This window comes from Toxorhynchites rutilus, chromosome 3 (assembly GCF_029784135.1).
Source record: "Toxorhynchites rutilus septentrionalis strain SRP chromosome 3, ASM2978413v1, whole genome shotgun sequence".
NCBI classification, from domain to species: Eukaryota; Metazoa; Arthropoda; class Insecta; order Diptera; family Culicidae; genus Toxorhynchites; species Toxorhynchites rutilus.
Window position 1 is genome coordinate 86,630,290 of NC_073746.1, and position 22,531 is coordinate 86,652,820.

General features: G+C 40.3%; 1 protein-coding gene and 2 long non-coding RNA genes across 3 annotated transcripts; all 3 read right to left on the reverse strand.

Moving 5' to 3' along the window:
• Nucleotides 1-136: 136 nt before the first annotated feature.
• On the reverse strand, nt 137-18,012 carry LOC129778154 (uncharacterized). The gene is made up of 7 exons (XM_055784888.1): nt 17,758-18,012; nt 17,501-17,697; nt 17,249-17,441; nt 16,922-17,187; nt 15,289-16,856; nt 436-1,393; nt 137-379 (listed from the first exon to the last, which is right to left on the reverse strand). Exons 1-7 carry the CDS (start codon nt 17,938-17,940, stop codon nt 190-192), a joined length of 3,555 nt encoding a protein of 1,184 aa, XP_055640863.1. The 5' UTR covers nt 17,941-18,012; the 3' UTR covers nt 137-189.
• Nucleotides 7,121-7,865, reverse strand: LOC129778155 (uncharacterized). The gene is made up of 4 exons (XR_008743383.1): nt 7,705-7,865; nt 7,559-7,642; nt 7,437-7,498; nt 7,121-7,369 (listed from the first exon to the last, which is right to left on the reverse strand). It is a non-coding gene; the product is annotated as an uncharacterized LOC129778155 (long non-coding RNA).
• On the reverse strand, nt 13,693-14,112 carry LOC129778156 (uncharacterized). The gene is made up of 3 exons (XR_008743384.1): nt 13,922-14,112; nt 13,776-13,859; nt 13,693-13,726 (listed from the first exon to the last, which is right to left on the reverse strand). It is a non-coding gene; the product is annotated as an uncharacterized LOC129778156 (long non-coding RNA).
• Nucleotides 18,013-22,531: the final 4,519 nt, after the last annotated feature.

The window sequence follows — 22,531 nt, forward strand, 5'->3', positions numbered from 1 at the left end:
TTGTTTACATCATGAACCAAACAACGGCTCACATCCCAAAATATAAGACTGACGAGATTATGCGACGGTTATATACATCAAGGCGTTTCTTGAACATATAGGGATGTCTGATATTTAATACTTCATATTTATTCGATATTTGTTAGAATTCAAATGTACAATTCATGAGTCATGATTATAATAAAAAAATTACATCATAAGTTTTGAAATAAATGATTCCAGCTTGCCGCGTACTTGTTGATTCCAAATACCCTTGACACATTCGTCCATAATAACTGGTACCTCCTGCCGACCGCCTTGTATATGCAGTTTGTAAATCTGACGCTTCGTTTTATCGTATTTCACTAGCTTGGTGGATAGCCCAATCGCACGACTACCCCTAAAATAAAATATAAATGTTTTTAAACTATAAAATAATAACATCAGAATATAAACCTCTCCACCGATGTGGTGCACATATCGGTAACATCATTAATCAACTTCTCGACTCGTCTCTCGAGCATTTTAATCTCATCGCATTTCTGGACAATCTCCTCAGCTTGTATGTTCACCTGAATGTTTTCGATTGTTCGATCTATATCTTTTAATTTCTTTAATTTCTTTTCCATTTCCTCCAATGATGGATTCAAGTCCTGGTGGATTTTAAGCTTGAATTGATCGGTCATAGTGTCGTAAAACGTAATCTCCGCTGGTTTTGCAGCAGAACGAGTAGTTCCGGATTCGTACGATATCTTTCGCAACGTCAAACCAGTTTGCTTTCTTTCGTTTCCGAGGGAAATATCATTCGATGAATCATGATGACTACTCACTCTATCTCGCCTTTTGGTTAGTACTTCTTGGCGCAAATCGTCAATTTTCTTTTTTCTATTTTCACAATTAGCTTCCGCTCGCTGACCAGATATTTTTGGTGGATTGTTTTCAGGTACGAATAGTAAATCACTAGAATCATACAGAGATGATGGAGGAGGTCCTTCTATGTTACCGACACGCATGTCTTTGCTTATGATAGACTCATTGGCTTCCTTTGTATCCTCGTTGCACATAGGAACCAGAGCCGTTGGATCATTTATAGAAATGAACTTATTCAGCAAGTAGTTCTTATTTGCGTAGTCTAGATTGAATCTAGATGCAAAATTTTCATAGCTGCTGTCAGGTATGGCATTGTGTGCTATAACTGTTCCGCCACTTATGTTGGCTTCCAGAGATGATGAGATATGGTTGTAGCTATCGGTGTTCGACAAATGCTTTTTAATCAGTGATTCGGTTAGTGTTGGCGTACCTCTCAGGGGAGTGTTCCTTTTGTTAGAAATCGGCCGAGCGAAATTATCTAACTCTATGGATGTGTCTGCAGTCATATTATCTTCCAGCAGAGATACGTCTACAAAGTTGTTCCCTAGACAAAAGATGTTGAAATACTTTTATATACCGAGCAAATGATTCCTATTATGTTCACTCTGAGAATATTCAGAAAATTAGTCAACAAAAAATCAAACAGTTCGATTTTTTTATGTTTACATTTGCGGGTAACTCAAAACATCAAAAATGTTAACGATCCTTAAAACATGAAGTAATCTAAGAATAAAGTATAAACACGAAATAAAGATATTTCATAAAAATATTCATCAATATAGAAATTATTAAACTGTCTATCTGTAAGGCAGTGGTCAGATAATGTGTGAGCAATGACCAAAATAAGAGAGCAAGTGCCTACTTCTCACTGACAAATTCCGAGAAACTCTATAGAATTAATACGGACTCGCTTTTGCGAAAAATCCGCACCGCGCACTGAATAACTCGAGAACTAATCAAGCAAATGGAACCAAATTTGGCATGTGAAGGTTTTAGGGGGTACCACAAAATGTTTCCATTGCGGTTCGACGAATCGCGTGTCTTTGTGCCATCTCCAAGCTATTTGAAATCATCGTGTTGGATTTTATAACCCATGCTTGTAACAATTACATCGACGGTCAGAAATTAAATAGAAGAACGAATGTCTAAATGAGGATAGATGATTGATTTGTATAGCTGTATTTTGCTGTAAATAGTTCAATCGTTTTTCAATCAGCATAAGATTCCATAATTTTGGCAATTTTCTTGATGACATTGTCAATGTGAGTATTGAACTTAAGTTTGTCATCAATAGTCAACAATTTAATCTCCCAAACGCGATCAATAATCTCATCATCAATAACAATAGAAACGTTTTCATTTATTCGATTTCGCGAGATTATCATATATTCAGTTTTACTTATGTTCAATTTCAATTGCTTATACTTCAACCATCTACTTAAAGAACATAAATCTTCATTCAAGTGCAAAACGGCCTGATATACATCTTTAGCTGTAATGAATAACACAGTGTCATCTGCAAAAGGTTAATATCGCACAATCGTAAAACTCTTCGCATGTACATAATCTTCGCATAATCATAATGTTCGCATATCATAATCTTCGCATAGACATAATAAATAAAATTCACTAACTGAAGATTCTTCCACACTTGCGGCGCATGACCAATTTGCAATGATTTATTTATAAGGTCCAGCAAGATCTGAATAACTCTAGTGTTAATATTGTCTACTCCAGCCGTTTTTTTATAATGAGAGGTAAATAGTTTTTAGCTGACTTAAAGTAATTGGGTGGAAATCTCCAAATCTAAAATTACTATTTATCGGCTGTTCCATTTCATCTGGTTCATCGACCAATGCAATGGATTGATTGATCAATGGAATACTAACGACAAAATAATCCTTAAACTTAGATGCTCTTACTTGCCCAGATTGTTCTAATGTGCCATTAAAGGTTATGGACCGTGGTTCGCAAGTATGTCAAAGTATGCAGATTGCGCACCGTTATGACATCTGCTTATGCCATTGTTGCGCGGACGCGCTATTATCAACCGTCCTCTAAGGGACCATGGGTTGTTTTCTTTCGGTCCAAGGTGAAATCGTTGAGAACTCTTGACATTTCAAGAGATTTGCTGCGTAAGTATCCGGATGTCTTGATACGTAAAGAGAGACCGGATAAACTGCGTGTAGAAGCACCGACTTTTGATGTGGCAAACAAGATTGTTGACCACGAGATTTTTAATAGGGAGTATCACATTCACATCCCTTCTCGAGATGTGGAAATAGAAGGCGTAGTCTCCGATGCGAGCCTCAGTGTCGAAGAACTGAAAAAAAGCATCGTATTGTTTTAAAAACTCGCTAATAAAAGAGCGTGTAAAGTTCATGGATGTTAGGCAACTACATGCAGCATCTTTGGAAGACAACCAAAAAGTCTATAAAGCTTCACACTTGTTTCAGGTGACTGGTTCTGTTCTTCCAAACTATGTGAAAGTAGGTAGTGTTTTTTTTCCGGTGCGTTTGTTTGTACCGCGGGTTTACAAATGCACCATTTGTAAAACTCTGGAACATTCTTCCAGCCATTGCAGCAACAAATTTCGCAGCGATAAATGTAGTGAAAAATACAGTGAGTTTGTACACAAACAGTGGAAAAATGTATCCACTATGGCGAGAATCCCTACCCTAAAGCATTCTGATAAAGTGAAGCGTTCCATCACAGGACACTCCAAGCGGACTTATGCAGAAATGTTTAAGGAATCGGACTCTGATTCAGAATCTTCGACAAAGGATGATTCTCCAAAAAGAAAACTCTCTTCACCAATGATGCACCGTAAGAAGGCTAAAATGATCCTCAGAAGATTGTTTAATTCCAAGGGTAATGGAAAAAACGAATCCGAAGGCTCCTTATCAGCCAGTTCCTGGTTGCAGTAAGGATTTTACGCCGTTACCCAGAAGAGAGAAATAAAAACGCTGCCCCTCGATCTTCTCATAGAAAATTCGCGTCCAATCGAGGATTGATAGCTTTTTTGGACATTGTGGACTTCATATTAAACACCCTCGATATTCAATTAGAAGCCTTATTTCTGTTTTGCTTCCATCTCTGAAGTTTTATCTTAAGCAATTGACTGTTCCATGGCCCCTCGTTGCTTCAATCATATAGTTCGATGAATAATTCACCTAACGTAGTGGAAGATATGATCACTGTGCTACAATCAGGGTTGCCAACTAAAGTTTTTAAAAATCAGGAATAATGAAAATAAAAATCAGGAGAAATCAGGATAATTATTATTGAATTGTCCTGAAAGTTCGTGCTGATGTTTGGGAAAACAAAAGAAACCTTTTTTGTTTTTGTTTCCAATTTTATATTCACAGTTTTGTTCCACAATCATTCGCCATCTTTCACGCAGCATGGTTTTTTTTTCATCCCAAATGATGATTGCTTTTTCGTCGAAAGCTCCTGAAGGTTTTTTTTTCTTCTGTCTATAGGATGGAAGTTTTTTCCCATGAGGAACTTTGTAGGACCCGGTTTTTAAATCATTTATACTTATGTTTTATACATATAATATCTGCCAAAGATAGTATTGTGTAATTTTTTGACGTGGGACTACGTCTAACCGGAGAATATGGGGGGTAAAATGAAAATCTATACACAGAACATGCAGGAAAAAATGAAAGATTCCGAATGCTTATAACTCGAACATTTCATACTGAATCGGAAAGATGTTTGCATCAATTGATAGGGAATATTTCTACGCATCTATCGCAATTAATAAAATGTTATTTTTCATTAGATAAACAATTGAATAACTGTAAAATGTTAGCGTTATCTAAACGCCCTAACTACCTCGTTTTGATTGGTCCGATTTACGGTTTCCCCAACACAGCCATCATAATCAGGCAGCATTGGGGAAATCGGCATTGCAAATACATTGCATTGAGGTATGGGGACTTTTGCTCTCACCGAAATGTGTTCCCTAACACATACTTTAAAACCAAGTAGTGTTGGAGAAATCGACATTACAATTACATGAAAGTAGGTGGTATTTTTGATCCGACTAAAATGAGTTTCCCTAACACAGACTTCAAATCCATGGAGCGTAGGGAAATTTTTGTTCCGACTGAAATGTGTTTCCCCAACACAGACTTCACAACCAAGGTGCCTGGGGAAATGGGCTTTGCAAATAAATGCAAACTGCGAGTACTTTTGTACTCGCTTGTCTTTGTGCAGACTAGAATATTGTTGATTCATACACCAAACGAAAAAGGACTGTCATTAAATTTACTTGAAATGAAGAACATAATCTATCACAATGTATGAAACATGGCATTTATTCAATCTTTTTACTCACAAAGCAAATACATTGAATTCAATTGAATTCGGAAATTGTTTCAATCAATCAACAATTTAATCAATACAAACAAATGATTGCTAAGCTAAGGTAGTCCCACGTAAACATTGCGGTTATATCATAGATATAACCCACCCATTTTTTTCTATCACTTCTTACTTCAAGGATGACATCTTCACAGGCAAGAAGTGAGAGAAAAAAAATGAGTGGGTTACATCTATGATATAACCGAAAGGTTGACGTGGGACTACCTTAGCGTAGCAATCATTTGTTTGCATTAATTAAATTTTTGGTTGAATAAAACAATTCCCGAATTCAATTGAATTCAATATATTTGCTTTGTGAGTAAAAAGATTGTATAATTATGTATAAGGTCAATTCATGCGTTGTGATAGATTATGTTCTTCGTTACAAGTAAATTTAGTGAGTCCTTTTACATTTCGTATGATGCCGAGGACAAAATATGTGAACGGAAGAATTATCAAATGATTATTTTATTTTACGTTTCCTTCTGATGTTTGCATCTCTCAAGTGTATGTACTTCTCGAATCGCGAATTTGCTTGATTTGATGAACTCCAGGCACTCAGTTTCGATTTTGACATGTACGTCGGACGCATATTGTTTAATCAATAGGCGTCATCGCAGCTATTGGTTATCAACATCTTGCCTAATCATCAAATGGTATACGTAGTAATTCAGAGAGCAGAAGATATGAAGGCATATCCTTCAATGCAAGCTTGAATAACCGAGCCAAAGCGTGGTATTCGTACCCGCTTTTGTAATCCGTGTTAGGAAAACACTTTTCGGAGTGCAAAAAAAAAACATACGAGTGCAGAAGTACCCCCGGCAGACCGTGTTAAGGAAGCATATTTTAGTTTGCACAAAGGCAAGCGAGTACAAAAGTACTCGCAGTTTGCATTTATTTGCAGAGCCGATTTCCCCTGACATCTTGGTTTTGAAGTCTGTGTTAGGCAAACACATTTCAGTCGGAACAAAAATGCCCCCGACTTGCATGAATTTGTAATGCCAATTTCCTCAGACACCTTGGTTCTAAAGTCTGTGTTAGGGAAACACATTTCAGTCGAAACAAAAATACCCCCGACTTTCATGTATTTGCAATGCCGATCTCTCCAACGCTGCTTGGTTTTGAAGTCTGTGTTAGGGAACATATTTCGGTAAGAACAAAAGCCCCCATACTTTCACGTATTTGCAATGCCGATTTCCCCGAGGCTGCTTGGTTTTGATGGCTGGGTTAGGGAAACCGTAGATCGGGCCAATCAAAATGAGGCAGTAAGGGCGTTTAGATAACGCTTAACATTTTACAGTTATTCAATTGTTTATCTCATGAAAAATAACATTTAATTAATTGTGATAGAAGCGTAGAAATATTCCCTATCAATTGATGCAAACATCTTTCCGATCCAGTAAGAAATGTTCGAGTTATAAGCATTCGGAATCTTTCATTTTTTCCTGCATGTTCTGTGTTTAGGTTTTTCATTTTACCCCCCATATACTCCGGTTAGACGTAGTCCCACGTCAAAAATCTCGGAACACTATCCTAAATGTTCATTTATTCTATTCGTGTTGACGGCATTGAGCCGGCATAATTGATGAATAAATGAATCAATGAAACTTAACAAATGGTAAAGTAAGGGTCAGGATAACATTCAAAAAACAACAAATAATTATTTAAATTCAAAATCAAGCATATTTCTGTGGAGGCGATCTGGCGTAGTGGTAACATCTATACCTCTCACGCAGAGATCACGAGTTCAAATCTCACTCCCGACATTCTTCCAAAAGTGGAAGTAAAAGTGACGAACCAGCCGAAATGTGTTGAAAAGTCATTATAAAGACATAGTTCTCATTTCCAATTTCCAGGAAAATTTTGACAGGAATCCCACTGCATTTGCGGCTATTTTTTTACGATTTATTTGACGACCTTATGTAACTTATGTACTTATGAAATGAGAAATATACCTTTCTAATATTTCTAGATAGAGGTAAACATAGTTCGACAATTTTGTAGCCCCCAATTTATGCGGAATTCGTAGAGTTTACTCAAAAGCCCAATTGCAACTTAAGCTTTTGAGCAAAAACATTATCCAATCATTGACTGTTCGGATTGTAGGGAAACACTACCGTTTTGTAGCAGCAAATTTCAGCAGCTCAAACTGCAAATGTAATTAAGTTTCAATATAACATAACTTAATAACAATATCGTTCTAGTTTCCTACTTACAAAGATAGTTTCTCCTTTTTTCCTCCTACAACGATTCGATCAATTCGTACTCAAACACTAGCCTGCATATAATGTCAATTATTATTACCCAAAACAGTGATAAGTAAGTGACATCAACTTACCAGTAAACTTTTAGTAGTTTACTATTTCTCTAGTTTATTGTTACTAGTGAATTGATTTCCACTTTTTATTCGGCTCGGTGTAACCTAAATTCGGAAAGTTTGCTTTCGATCAGGTTACTGATATAATTATCACTGTATTTTGTTACCGTGCTATTATTCCTGAATTTATTGACAATATTTCTACTACTGCCGCCCTCACTACTGATAATTTCCAGAAAAAATACACCAATTTATTCTCAATTTTATTTTCACTTCCAATTCACCTGCTATTCGATTTGTTTTTGTTTTGATTCTGTTTATCTCCCTTCTACTCTATTCTTCCTACCTATCAACGGTGTCAATTCCCACTAGACCGGCTTTTGCCCCGCACAATGTGGCCAGATCAGTGGGTTTCATATCACCAACTTTCAAAGTCTTTTGATCCTCGTACCACTTTGTCCGCCGATTGATTCCTGGTAAGTACTCCTTGCAACACCTCTGCCACATCCTGTCTGCCAAGTATTGTGACCGATTGTGCAAGTTTCGCAACGATTCCGCCAGATCAACGTGTTCGACCGTGCTATCTGCCTCTTTGACTACGCATCGTAAAAAGTGATTGGGCGTGATTGCCTCGAGCTCCGAATCTTGCGAAGAATATGTCAACGGACGAGTATTAATCATATCTTCCGCTTCGCTCAACGTGGTCAAAAGAATCTCATCCGTCAACTTCCTGCCGTCGTTGAACGCCTCCATAGCTTCCTTCACCGATCGTACCATTCTCTCCCAAGCTCCACCCATGTGTGGAGTTCCAGGGGGAATGAAATGCCACTTGATTGTCGGACTGGTAACGTTCTCCGTACACTCCACGTTGATTTTCTTCACCGTGTTGGACATCTCCTTGCTAGCACCCCTGTTGTCTGAGAAGAACTCGTCGGGTGCACCTCTTCTGCAAATAAATCGCCTGATTGCCATCAGACACGCCTGTGTGCTTAGGGTATGCACCACCTCGAGATGCACTGCTCTCACTGCGAGGCACGTGAACAACGCAACCCATCTCTTCTCAAACCTTCGACCGACCGAGACTTCTATAGGACCAAGATAGTCGACTCCTACCGAGCAAAAGGGCCGCAATGGTCGGGTCACTCGTTGTACTGGGAGTGGTGCCATCAACGGATTCTTTGGTTGACTCCGCTTGACACGGCACCAGGTGCAGTCTTTCACGACTGTTGCTATTACCGATCGGAGTTTTGGAATGTAGAAACGTTGACGGAGTTCATTGAAAACTGTTTCCCGATTTGCATGACCAAACCTTTCGTGATAGCTCTGAATGATCATCTCTGTGATACCGTGCCGTCTAGGGAGAATAATCGGAAATTTCTGGTCGAAGGGAATTTCTTCAGCCAACGCCAATCTGCCGCTCATTCTAACTACTCCATCAGTATCGATGATTGGACGCAACTGATACAACCAGCTAGATTTTTCAACAAGCACCCACGAGTTGGAATCTCTCCGCTCTTCCAACGTGCGTACCTCCTCAGGAAAGCCATCGCGTTGAGCCTGTTTCAACAAAATTATTTCTCCCGCACGAAGTTCTTCTTGACGCAGCGGCTGCAAAATACATTTAGGAGTTTTCTTCACGAATACTTCTAGTGAACTACTAGCTTTCGACATAAAAATAGGATGATCATATGCTTTTCTCTGACAATTGTTGATGAACCTTACAACACTAGCAGCTATTCGAATCAGCCTTCCCCATCGTGCCGCTACATGGATATTCATCGACGGAGTTGTAAACGATATTCCGTGGAACAGAACAAATGCCTTCATTTCATCCGGAACATCGAGTTCCACCTTCCCTTGACTCGGCCACATACTTTCCGGCTCATGCAGGAACTGTGGTCCCCTGAACCACGGTCCGTTTGAATCCAATGGTGGTCCTATGCCCCATTTAGTCACGACATCTCCAATATTCTTATCTGACGGAACATGTCTCCAATCGCTTGCAGACGTTAGTTCCACAATCTCACCGATCCTGAAGGCGACGAACTGTTTGTATTTATGCTGATCGGAGCGGATCCAGCTCAGCACTGTTTGAGAGTCGCTCCACAAAACCTGTCTCGAGATATGCAGCGTGTGATTGGACTTGACCGTGTGTAACATTCTAGCACCGAGGACTGCAGCCATCAATTCCAGCCTCGGAATCGATTGGAGCTTAAGTGGAGACACTTTCGACCAAGACATTATCAACGAGCACCGAACATTTCCCTTGATCACAGCCCGGAAGTATGCTGCGCAGCCGTATGCGTGCATGCTTGCGTCGGTAAAAATATGCAACTCCAAAGACTCGATAGAAGACGAACGGATTTCTGGAAAGTAACACCTAGGTATGCGAATATCAGTGACCATCGGCAACAGTTTAGTCCACCGATCCCACTTTGCAAAGGTGGTATCATCTATCACTTCGTCCCAGTCACATCCGGTTCGCCACAAGTCCTGAATCACCAACTTCCCATGGATCGTGAACGGAGTGAGTAGTCCCAGTGGATCGAAAAACCCCATCACGCAACTCAGGACGATTCGTTTCGTTGGGCGTACACCATCTAAAAGATATGGCTTTACATCCTGCCGGTGTTCCATCGAAAACGAGAATTCATCTTGGTTCGGATCCCATACTATTCCCAGTACCCTTTCTGTTCCATTTTCATTGTCCCGGTTAAAATGCACTGCTTGCAACGCTTTAATTTCGCCCAGTTCATCGAGAAAAATCCCAGAATTTGAAACCCAGTTCCTTATCTCGAACCCACCTTTTGAATGGATGAACTTTACCTCTTTTGCTCTCCGAACAGCTTCCTCGATTGTATCAACGCTGTCGAAGTAATCGTCGACATAATGACTCTCCACTATGGCTGCCGCTGCTTCCGGTAACTGCTCGACGAACTCCATCGCATTCAGGTTCTTCACGAATTGGGCTTGACTCGGAGAGCACTTCGATCCAAAAGTGGCAACATCCATCACGTACACGCTGGGGGCATCATTGGGAGAATTCCGGAACACAAACAGCTGCAACCTTTTATCGCTTTCTCGTATCCTTATTTGGTGGAACATTTCTCTTAAATCTCCTCCAAATCCGATAGGCCGTTCACGAAAACGGCAGATGACTTTCGGTAATGGAGTGAGTAAATCCGGTCCCGTGAGCAGCTGCGAATTTAAAGAGACACCATCGACTGTCGCTGCTGCATCCCAGACCAGTCGCACTTTCTCAGGCTTTTTCGGATTCCGCACAATATTGATTGGTAGGAACCATGATGACCCCGAAGCAAATTTCGCCAGTTCTTCCGGCGTCGCTAGATGCGCATATCCCTTCTGCAGATACTCTACAATCTGTCTTCGTACATTGTCAAACAACTCTGATGTCTGTTCCAATCTTTTCTCCAGCTGCTTCATTCGGCGCACCGCCATCGGGTAGCTGTTCGGCAACTGCAACTCATCAGTTTTCAACAGCATCCCGGTTTCGAAACGGTCACCAATGCGGGCCGTGGTTCGCTCTAGAATCTCACGAGCCCTTTTTTCTTCTTTCGACTCTTGCGACACCGCCACTACCGATTCCTCCAGTGCGTACTGTTGCCTCAGCAAGGTATGCAGGTCTTCGTTGAAAACTGCTTGGTGATACCCGACGAAATTCCGCGCTTGTTTAGACTTTTTAGTTGGTCCGTACACTGCCCAACCGAGTGGAGAGCGAACGGCTATCGGTTCTCCTTGCTGGCCCATTTTAACTTCAACCGGTGCGATGGCGTGTAGGTTGTTCAGCCCAATAAGCATGCCCGGACGCTGATGTGAGTACGACGATAATGGGACATCACGAAGGTACCGGTATGCTGCACTCATTTCGGCCACGTCTACTGCCTGTTTGGGAAGAAGAAGCTGCTTCACCGTCTGCACTGCCTTCAGGAGTAGCTTCCCTTCGCTTCCGGTTGAGGATACCCACAGGTTCAGCTTCGTCGAATTTCTTTCATTCCGCGTAACGTCAGCTGTCCAGGTAATCGTCAGTGGCTCATGAACACCTTCTACCCCAAGCATGTCAGTCAACGTCCGTTCCACCAATGTTATCGATGCTCCTTCATCCAAGAACGCTAGCGTTTTCACCACCCTGCTACCATGATGCAATGTCACGGGAATCATCCGGAACATTATCTCGCCTTGCACGTGATGATGAGTGTTCATAACAACTCTTGAGTGAACCGGATGTAATAGTGGATGATGACGTTCTTGGCATTCTTCAACGTCGCATCGAATTTTAAACTTGCACGGTGCGACTCCATGATCGTTCAGGCAGACTTTACACAACCTGCCCAGCTCAACTATTTTCATACGATCAGCGAACGACATAGCCCTAAAGTCTTGGCAAAAGCGTAGACGATGATCCGTACGTTTGCAAGCTTTGCAAGGTTTCAATCTTGCGTTCGACGATTTTCCCAGTGGAGTGCTTTCTCCTGAACTCATCAGAGTACTGTGGCTGTAGACTGCTCCCTTCTCTTTCATTCCCGCTCTACCTATTTTTCCGCTTCTCGTCTCGTTCACTGGCGTCGCGTAACATGCGTTTGCTTCGCAAGCCTCCGAGACGATTCTCGCCAGGAAGTCCGAAAAAGTCCTCAGGTTCACCTTCTTCTTGCTGCTCTTGAAGCGCACCCACTCTCTTTTGTCTGGTGACGGTAATTTATCCAACAGACTTTGCAGTAGCAATGGGTTTTTCAGATGTTCCTTCATCTTCGCCGCTTCAATGTGGTCACACATCTGCTCCACGGCGTTTCCAAATGGAATGAATGTTTCCAACTTATCAGACTTCGGCGCCTCCAAGCGGTTCACCTTTCTTAGGTGGAATTGTAGGAGCTGTTCCGGCCGGCCGTAGAGTTGTCGCAGTTTCTCTATCACCTTCGGAACTGACTTCGGCATCAGCAGCTGTCCACGAACGTTTTCCAATGCGGGTCCCTTAAGGCACTCCTGCAGGCGTACAAGATTTTCAATATCATTGTAACCGCAGGCCTCATTCGACGCTTCATAACTTCCTATGAAGAGTGGCCACTCTTCAGGCTTTCCGGAAAATATCGGAAGCTTCCGTGAAATACCATTTCGCGCGGCCAACTGTGCCTTTGTAGGCCCTGCAGATTGTCGCCCCAGCCCGTGTGACTCTACTTTCTTACTGATTTGCTTTTTATCTTTCTTTTTCTCATTATTTTCCATTTCCCCTTCGGGATCTTCTTCCTCGCACTCTGTGTCATATTCTTCCTCGGACTCGTATTCTTCATCTTCGGAGCCGCTTGATTCATTCTCCTTTACGTACTTCTCTTCTTTGTTTTTCTCCTCAGCTGCTGTCTCTGGCTTCGCAGTTTTCTTCTTAATTTCCGCCATCATCTCCTGGTAGCGATTCCGCATCTGCCCCATTTGTTGCATATGTTCCTGCTCTTTTCGGAGTGATTTCTCTAGAAGCGCTTTCTCTTGCTCCATTTCCCGCTTCCGCATTTCGGTTTCCATTTGCAGCCTTTTCTCTCTCAGGATCCTTTCCATCTCCATACGCTTCTCCCAAAGTCGACACTCTTCTTCAATTTCCTTCTCCTTTGCCCGTTGTTCCTTTTCCAGGGCTTTCATCTTCTTTTCGAACGGTGTAACAGACTGCCGTTCTGATCTACAGCTCGACTTGTCGGAGACATCGTCTACTGCCACTGTCTTCTTTCCTTTCGACCCTTTCTTCCGGTTCTCTTCCGACTTTTTTGCCATCTCTAATTCGATCTTCTGGCATTCTTCTGTCGGGCAAAACCACTTCTCCTGCTTCTGGATATCCTTTTCCTCCACGCCAACACATCGATAATGGTACCAATTGTCGCATCCATCGCAACAGACCATTCCTTCATCGGTGTCTGACGTCATCGTACACGCGGCGCAGGCAGTCATCGTGAAGTTTGCAACCGTTTTTGAGGATTCCATATCCGACATATCTTTTTTGAGTTTGTTCGGATTGTAGGGAATACACTACCGTTTTGTAGCAGCAAATTTCAGCAGCTCAAACTGCAAATGTAATTAAGTTTCAATATAACATAACTTAATAACAATATCGTTCTAGTTTCCTACTTACAAAGATAGTTTCTCCTTTTTTCCTCCTATAACGATTCGATCAATTCGTACTCAAACACTAGCCTGCATATAATGTCAATTATTATTACCCAAAACAGTGACATCAACTTACCAGTAAACTTTTAGTAGTTTACTATTTCTCTAGTTTATTGTTACTAGTGAATTGATTTCCACTTTTTATTCGGCTCGGTGTAACCTAAATTCGGAAAGTTTGCGTTCGATCAGGTTACTGATACAATTATCACTGTATTTTGTTACCGTGCTATTATTCCTGAATTTATTGACAATATTTCTACTACTGCCGCCCTCACTACTGATAATTTCCAGAAAAAATACACCAATTTATTCTCAATTTTATTTTCACTTCCAATTCACCTGCTATTCGATTTGTTTTTGTTTTGATTATGTTTATCTCCCTTCTACTCTATTCTTCCTACCTATCAACGGTGTCAATTCCCACTAGACCGGCTTTTGCCCCAAACAATGTGGCCAGATCAGTGGGTTTCTTTACATTGACCTTCAAATACCTTGGGGTCTGGTTTGCTTCAAAATGCACTTGGAATACTCACATTACGAATTTGAATATACAATCTTGGCTTTTGAGAATTTATCACCACTGTATTTCGTCAGATATTTGTCTTCCATCGTTTACTCCAGACCGTGCTCACTTCACCATCAGCAGTTCCTCAATTGAATACAATTCAACGATGAAACAAGCAACTCTTGGCATTCCAGATCAGCTTCGTCCAATTTTCATTCCCCAAATTTTTAATCGAAGGTACCATAAAGTCAATTGCATGAAAAGATACTTCACTAATGGGTCTCGCCTCAATAGATCCACTGGCTTCGGCGTTTTCAATGAAAATTCGTGCGCCTTCCATAAACTACAGGAACCTTGCTCCGTTTATGTTTCAGGGCTGGCAGCAAACGATTTCGCATTGGGTATGATTTTCAACCTGCCTGCAGACCATTACTTTATTTTCTCGGACAGTCTCAGTTCGCTTGAGGCTCTCCAGTCGATGAGAACCAGTAGTCGCTTATGCCCACAATTTTCAATCTTGGCACCGATGAGGGAACAACAGCACTATGCACTTGCCTAGATTGCTTTCGATATCATTGTTCACATCGCTTAAGTTTGCTCCAGTTGCAAACTCAACAATAATGGAGCCATCTCTACCATTTCTAAAATTGCATATTTTGTGTGTTCTTGGATCTTATTTCTTTTCCAAATGCGTACGAGTTTCTTCGCAAGTTTGCTTGGACTCTAGGTTTTATCACAATGACCGCAGGAACCTTACGATTTACTTGCTTATTACTATTACTCGTTAGATTGTATTTATCAACAATATTAAAACCTCCAACAATATCCGCGATACTCATCTTATCCTGAAAGACATCATTATCACTATTTTGTACTTAGAACCATTCATTGCAGATGAATTCTGTTGCGCATTAATTGATAAAACAGAACTAGTCATTGATTCCAATTTATCACAAATAAATTTTCCAAGAAGCTTTGCTTTAACGTTAAAATATTTCTCTATGTTTTGAAAGCACTTTGTAAAGTGTTCGGTTGATTTACTTACTTGGTAGGCAAAATCAACCCATAATCCCATAATACTCACCTGTTTGTTTTTCTCTCTCTATGAAAGGTGTCACATCATTTTGAAAAAGATTTTTCTCGTTTCTTGGCATCATACTACTGGAAGAATTTATCTCCGAAAGAAAGGCTGGTCTGGTTACATCAGCGGATCGTTCTTTCTCATTAAACAATTTTTTAGCCGTTTCCTGTTCTTGTCGCTTAAGATCTTCGAACTGGATTTCATAATTTTTTACTGCAGAAGACGTTGGCTTTCTTCCAAGTAGTAAATTTTCGAACCCAGTTCGTTGTTCAGAGCTTCCTGGAACATTGGTTGAGGATTTGTCCAAATCTTCAAACGTTTCTTTCAATGTTATGTCGTTTTTATCATCGATAGAAGACTGTATGGTTCTGTCGTCCCTATCACTTCCGTCTGACGTTATGTCAATGAAACGCAAGGGTTTCTTAACTCTATGTAATGAAACACGCGGTGGGACATTTTCTGGCTTTGGTTGTGATTGTTGAATGGTTCTCTTGCGATTAGAGGTATTCCCTTTACTTGCGGACTTTGCCTTAGCTTTGGCAGACTTATTTGGCAGATATTCGTCATCATCCGACATTCGATTTGGTCTTGCATTACGTTTTCTTGCGGAGCTAGTCTTGGTCCTTTTCCGGCTCTTGTCTTTAAATTCATAGGGATTGTCTGGTTCTGGCTCTCTTTTGAAAAACTTCTTTGTAGTACGATCAACCATATCGTTAATTTTACGAATGTTCTTTTCAAGTTTTTTATCTAATACTTTTTGCTGTTTTATGCCAAATATTCCATTATATTTTATGTATGCTCGCAATGACTGATCAAACTCTTCTGATGACATTATCTCTGACGTTGATGATTCATTTACAACCTCTGTTGTTGGCTCTTGTAACACATCCAGAGGCTTCATTTCGTATGTGTTCATAGGTTTCACCGTGTTTACCAATTTCTTTTCCACATATTTGCTCCGTTTAATCTGGGAATCTTTGCTGCTATCCAAATCATCTTTCTCCTCTTCTTTGACCTTAAATAATTTTCTTTTTTTCAATGTTTTTTCATTGCATTTTGGTTCATGTGATATGTTTTCCAGTTCCGAATAATCTCGTTTAGAGGCATGCTTTGTTTCAATTTGCTGCTGAAGGGATTCATTGTTTAAGGATTCAAAAACGTTCAAGGGCTGAACATCTCGCATCAAATCATGTGGCTTCTCATTTTCCTTATTGCTTCGTTCGGTGCTTGAATCACTCAACAAACGACAGCGCATATTTTGATGTTGCTCAATTATGTTACGATTCTCTCGTAATCTCAGAGAATGGTCCAATTTGCTCGAGTTTTTTCCAGGAGCAAACCCTGACGCTACCGATTCTAAAATCGAAACATTAAGCAAGTCTTCCAGCCGAACTAGACTTTGTTGGGATCTTTCCGTCTCCATCGTAATGTTTTTTCGAACTCGAGGAATGATGTCACGATTGAATTTACCATAGTTTAAGTGCGATGGAATTTCGAAAAGAATTTTTCCTTCTTTCCTTATATCTAATACGCCTGATTCAATTGCAATGTTCTTGTATTCCAACACATAGCTGTATTAAAAAAAAACAAAATTTGTTTGAAAAATGCTATGTATTATGGAAAAAAAAATACTCACCATTGTTTTAGTTCGATACGGATTATGTCGCGATGCGCAATCTCAAGATTTATTTGTAGCTCATGTTGATTATCACCTTTCAAAACAGCAACGGATGAACAGAACGATACTGTTCCTGGTTTAAAATTAAAATCCAACCAAAATGCATCAGCGTCATCAATTTTTTTGAATAAATATCCATCTACTTGAATGCGCTCTATTGGTAACGAGAAAACATTTGCCCCATTAGATTTGTCCTGCAAATTCATAAGCAGTGTACGACTTTCCTGAAAAAGCAACAGATATGAATAATAAAATCATTACCATAATAAAATCATTAAAACCTACAGCAGAAATACGGGATGAATTCCAATCAAGTAGTGGATCCAAGCACATACTGCAAATATTACTTATTCTCTGAATATATTCTTGTCGCTCTGTTCGTGTGCCGAAAATTTGTGAACTCGCGAATACCAATTCAATGAAAAGCTGTTGAATTTTAAAGTGGCCAAATTTGCTCAGATGCGACATAAGTTTTAGGCTGTGAAGGAATGCCGATTATTCAAAATAGGAACCATGCGAAATATGTTTCATACTTACAAATGATTTCCACAGAATTGCAATATATCGGACGTTTCTTTATAAGAAATTCGTTCGAATATTTCGAGTAGTGCCTGCGCAGCGATGATGACTAGTTGGTGAGGAGCGGCAGTAATGCAACAGATAACACAGAGGGTCTTAACTATCACTCCAAGCGCTTCCACATCTATCGGTTTTGTGCGGTCATTTATGTGGGACTGAAACAAATAAAACAAATTTTAGAGGTCCGTAATAAAATTCTAATATGTAAAATCTACTAAAATTAGCTGTAAATGTTCTTTAAACGAGGTTTCGAAATGTCTTCCGCATTGAACCAATTTCACAAAATGCGATATATAGCGTTTGAGAAGTCTGAATTTTTCTTCTGGATCATAATTACAAAGATTGTGCAAGCGCTTGAGCAGCTTCGCATTCAACAGATTAAAATCTACATTTGACATGATGGTGTATTGGAGCTCACGATTTCTAGAACATTTACTATCTAAATGAAAATTTTCAAAGTACGATCACATTGCAACGTGGCACAAAAATGGAATTCGAGGTCGAACAATGATTGCTTTGTTGCTTCCGGTATTTTTTTTCGGAGAATGTTGATTACATCAACCCGAATTGTAAATCTAGTCCCAGTCCAAGATAAATTGGTACAAATCCTAATCATTGTTGCTGATTATTATATTCAGACTTATTCAGTTGTGTTTGAATAATAGAAAACAATTACCTCGGAATCGAACGAAATGCGTTTGTCGGAGTAGATATGTTCAAGTGCTCATAATGTTCAAAGGTGGAACAATCATGGCTCCGAGCTACCTAATACTTATGACAGACATACAGCTGTACTTGCGCTGTACTTCGAAAAATGTATGTCTGTCACCATGTACAGCGCTAGAATCATGCAAGCAACTCGGTACAATCGCTGTATCTGTACCGACCTGTTTCACCGTTGTACATGACTACAGCTGTACGGTGCGCAGCGCCACAAACGGTTAGTGGTGGGTAGCATGAACAAACTGAATCAAAACACTTCTTATAAATATTCTTTTCATTAACTTTCTCTTGAGTTAATAACTCAGATTGGAAACTTGTTTGTTGTGTTTGATAGTTCAGACGCTAAATAAAAAACTTTTTCATTGAAACATGAGGTGAAAATTGGTCGAATTTCTGATTGTCAATTTGACATGCGGTGCAATGTACAACCAAAGTATGTCTGTCATGCTACGATGGTACCTGTACAACGCTGTACACGTACAACGCAAGTACAGCTGTATGTCTGTCCCTGGTATAACATGATTTGAACCAAGGCGCCTAGAAGCATATCGTTAGGTGGGCCAACTTGCTAAAAGCACTCTTCAGCCATCTTGGAAGTCTACTGTGTTTTGTTTGTGAACAAAACACAATACGCTAGTGCCGAAGCTCGCTCCTGATCAGTCTCTCTCTTTCACGCTTCAAGCAAATAATTCCCCTTCTGCTTTCTTCCGTACTGTTTTCATATACCGCTCCCCTACCCAACTTAGTGACGAAATGGCCTCACCTTAGGATATACTTCTAGGTGCCTTGATTTGAACGATTTGACCATTCCGGTGACGTCTTTAGAGAACTTCTTAACTGACAGGAGCCAACATATCGAGTATCCCACTGCCATTTTCCCTTTGTTTCCACATGAATTGAGTATCCCACTGACAGTTCTGCTTGAGATTTTGCTAACGATCCTAGCATCAATCATAGCATCCGGCTGGATTTGACACAATGAGGTACATATGAGGTGGAGCAGTAGGCAAAGTATATTTGGATTGGTAAACAAAGTATGGTATCGTCATTATTTGCATTCAATATGTAATGTATATGTGAGCAATCAATAACAATAACAATAACAATCTTTTTTTTATCCAAAATATATATTTTTATTAAGGCTCATATGGCGTCAGCCTAACGGGGCCGGGAGTTCAATATTTCGACAATGTTTGCTTACAACTATGTTAGTAATATGTAACCGATTATTCGCGGTTGGCTCGAGGTTAGTATTACAAGTGTTCTCATAATTGGTATGCAGTCTTCGATGCTCTGTACGTGTGCCCGACACGGGATACTTCCTATTGGGATGCAGCTGACCATTAATCAGCAACGCCCTCCTAGTCTGTACCCCATATCTAGCGTGGTGCGTCTTTCTCGCCTCGATGAATCCAGGATAGAATGGTCCCTAGCCGGCGCAATCACCAGCTCGTGTAGAGTTGTCATGAGCGGTACAACCTTTGGCTCTTGTTGAATGATCAGTGGACTGCACAACCTTCGGCTCGTGCATCTGTGAAGAGTGTGTGTATGTATTGCCGCGACTAAGTAAAAGTTTATCGATCGGATAGGAGGGATATGAAACAGGGACACAACGAAGGAAACATCATTAAACGTTGACATCGGCGTTTCTGAGGAACAGGTATAGATGAAGCAGAAGATCAGGATCCCGGCTACCTAAGATATCCCGGACGGGGATATCCGATTGTCTGCCTTGTGCTCTTAGTGCTCTAGAGAGCTGAGAGCGAGCAGCATGGAACCGGATACACGACCAAACAACATGCTCGATGTCGTGGTAACCATCGCCACAATCACAAAGATTGTTTGCTGCGAGCCCAATGCGATAGAGATGCGCGTTTAGGTTGTAGTGATTGGATATAAGCCGAGATATCACGCGAATGAAATCACGACCTACATTCAATCCTTTGAACCATGCACTCGTCGAGACCTTAGGGATAATCGTGTGTAACCAACGACCGAACTCATCACCACTCCACATGCGCTGCCAACTTACGAGCGTATACTGACGAGGAATGTGGAAAAATTCATTATAAGCAATTTGCCTTTCAAAAAGTGTGCCTTCTAAAGCGCCCACCTTAGCCAGCGAGTCCGCTTTCTCATTCCCCGGAATCGAGCAATGAGAGGGAACCCATGCTAAGATAATCTTGAATAATTTTTCGACCAAAACACTCAATAGCTGTCTTATTCTTGATAGGAAATAAGATGAGCCTTTATCAACTTTCATTGAGCGTATTGCCTCTATTGAGCTGAGACTGTCTGAAAAAATAAAATAGTGGTCGATGGGCAATGTTTCAATGATCCCTAATGAGTAATATATCGCACCCAGTTCAGCGACATACACGGAACAAGGATCTTTGAGTTTGAAAGAGGCACTGGAATTTTCATTGAAGATGCCGAAGCCAGTGGACCCGTTTATGAATGAACCGTCAGTAAAGAACATTTTATCAGATCTAACTTTCCCATATTCTGACGAAAATATCGGCGGAATAGAATCGGAGCGTAGGTGATCTGGGATTCCATGGATTTTTTGTCGCATGGACAGATCAAAAATGACAGAGGAATTGCAGAAGTATGGGAAGCAAACTTGGTTGGAGATGCCTGGTGAAGGGTGCACGTCGTGGGTAAAGTACTCATGGTATAAAGACATAAAACTTGACTGAGAAGTCAGTTGGAGTAGATTTTCGAAGTTATCAATCACCAATGGATTCATGATCTTGCAACGGATGAGAAATCTGTAGGATAATTCTATGAACCGAAGAGTAAGCGGGGATACTCCTGCCAAAACTTCGAGACTCATCGTATGTGTCGAATGCAAACACCCCATGGCTATACGCAAGCAACAATATTGTATTCTCTCCAGCTTTAGAATATGAATCCTGGCAGCTGATCGGAAGCAAAAACTGCCATATTCTAACACTGATAATATCGTTGTTTTGTACAACTGAATGAGGTCTCCTGGATGGGCACCCCTCCATGTTCCGGTAATTGTTTGGAGAAAATTGATTCTTTGCTGGCATTTCTGTTTCAAATACGCAATGTGTCTCCCCCAGGTACACTTAGAATCAAAATATACACCCAGGTATTTGAAAAACATAGAGTGTTGGATCGTTTTGCCGGATAGGTGAAGCTGGAATTGGGCGGGTTCGTGCTTCCTACAACCTACAAAACAATCTTTAGATAGCTCACAATTTGATGATGTCATGGGCCAAATGCTCATGAAATCTTGTAACTGATTGTTTTTTAATAGATGATAATTGTATTGTGACTTACTTCCATCATTTAAGGAGCAAAACCTCCAGAGAGCAGTCGTATTCCTAGTCCTCGGAAATAGCACAATTTTCAATAAAATGTTGCTTAATTGTAAACTAGTTTTCTCAAATCGCATACACCGGTACTAGGAGCCTTCAAAATACCATCATATCATCGCGAAAATAACGAAACTTTGTTTCTATGAAGGTGAGAGCGTGAAAATGACACACAAAAAAAACTATTTTGTTCATCTTTTTCGACATCATTTCAGAAATATCCGCTGCACACTGTCACATTATACGCATATTCAGTGGGAATTCCACGGAAAGATCTGTTTTTAATTGGTAAGAAACTCGCGTTTTCACATGAATTTGGAAGGCAATTGAATGTAAACACAAATATTGACGTCACAAGGTGAAAAGTAGCTAAATTCTGCCATCTGCTCCACCTAATAATCCTTCTCGTGGGATTTGACATATACTATTCGCGTTGACGGCGGAATGGTGTCGACATCTGGATACGACATTAGTTTGTGTGAGGCCAACTTTCCCTATCGGATTAGCCGGCCCTAAGACAATTTTAAATTGCTAAAATTTGTATGAAATTTTTTTTTCTTGGCGTTATTCTCCTACTAGAAGTACGTTGTTCTGACCCTAATTTAAACTATTTTCTATGAATTTTCAGAAATTTAATTCTGCGCAATTTTATATATAACATGTTATTTTCTTACCTCTTTATGTAATGAAAACTGTATAAATATTAACAATGGTTGCTACTACAACACATGCTACTAATCGTTTATCTAGTTGAAAAAAATAAAGTTTTAACACTTCTACTAAGCTATTGGCGATCTAACGCAAAACGTAAACGATCGGTGAGACATCTGGATTTAGTTTTTGAACTAAGAAAATGATGATAAGGTAACCTAAAACTCAAAAACAAATCACGTATATTTTACTTCCGGTATTTCCAAGGTAG

Excerpts from the sequence above, each read along its gene's own strand:
- LOC129778154 (XM_055784888.1), bottom strand. The coding sequence starts at position 17,940 with ATGTCAAATGTAGATTTTAATCTGTTGAATGCGAAGCTGCTCAAGCGC. Across the intron at positions 17,698-17,757 it reads AACATTTACAGCTAATTTTA|TCCCACATAAATGACCGCAC; the intron begins GTAGATTTTACA and ends TATTTGTTTCAG. Across the intron at positions 1,394-15,288 it reads AGAGAGAGAAAAACAAACAG|GGAACAACTTTGTAGACGTA; the intron begins GTGAGTATTATG and ends TCTTTTGTCTAG.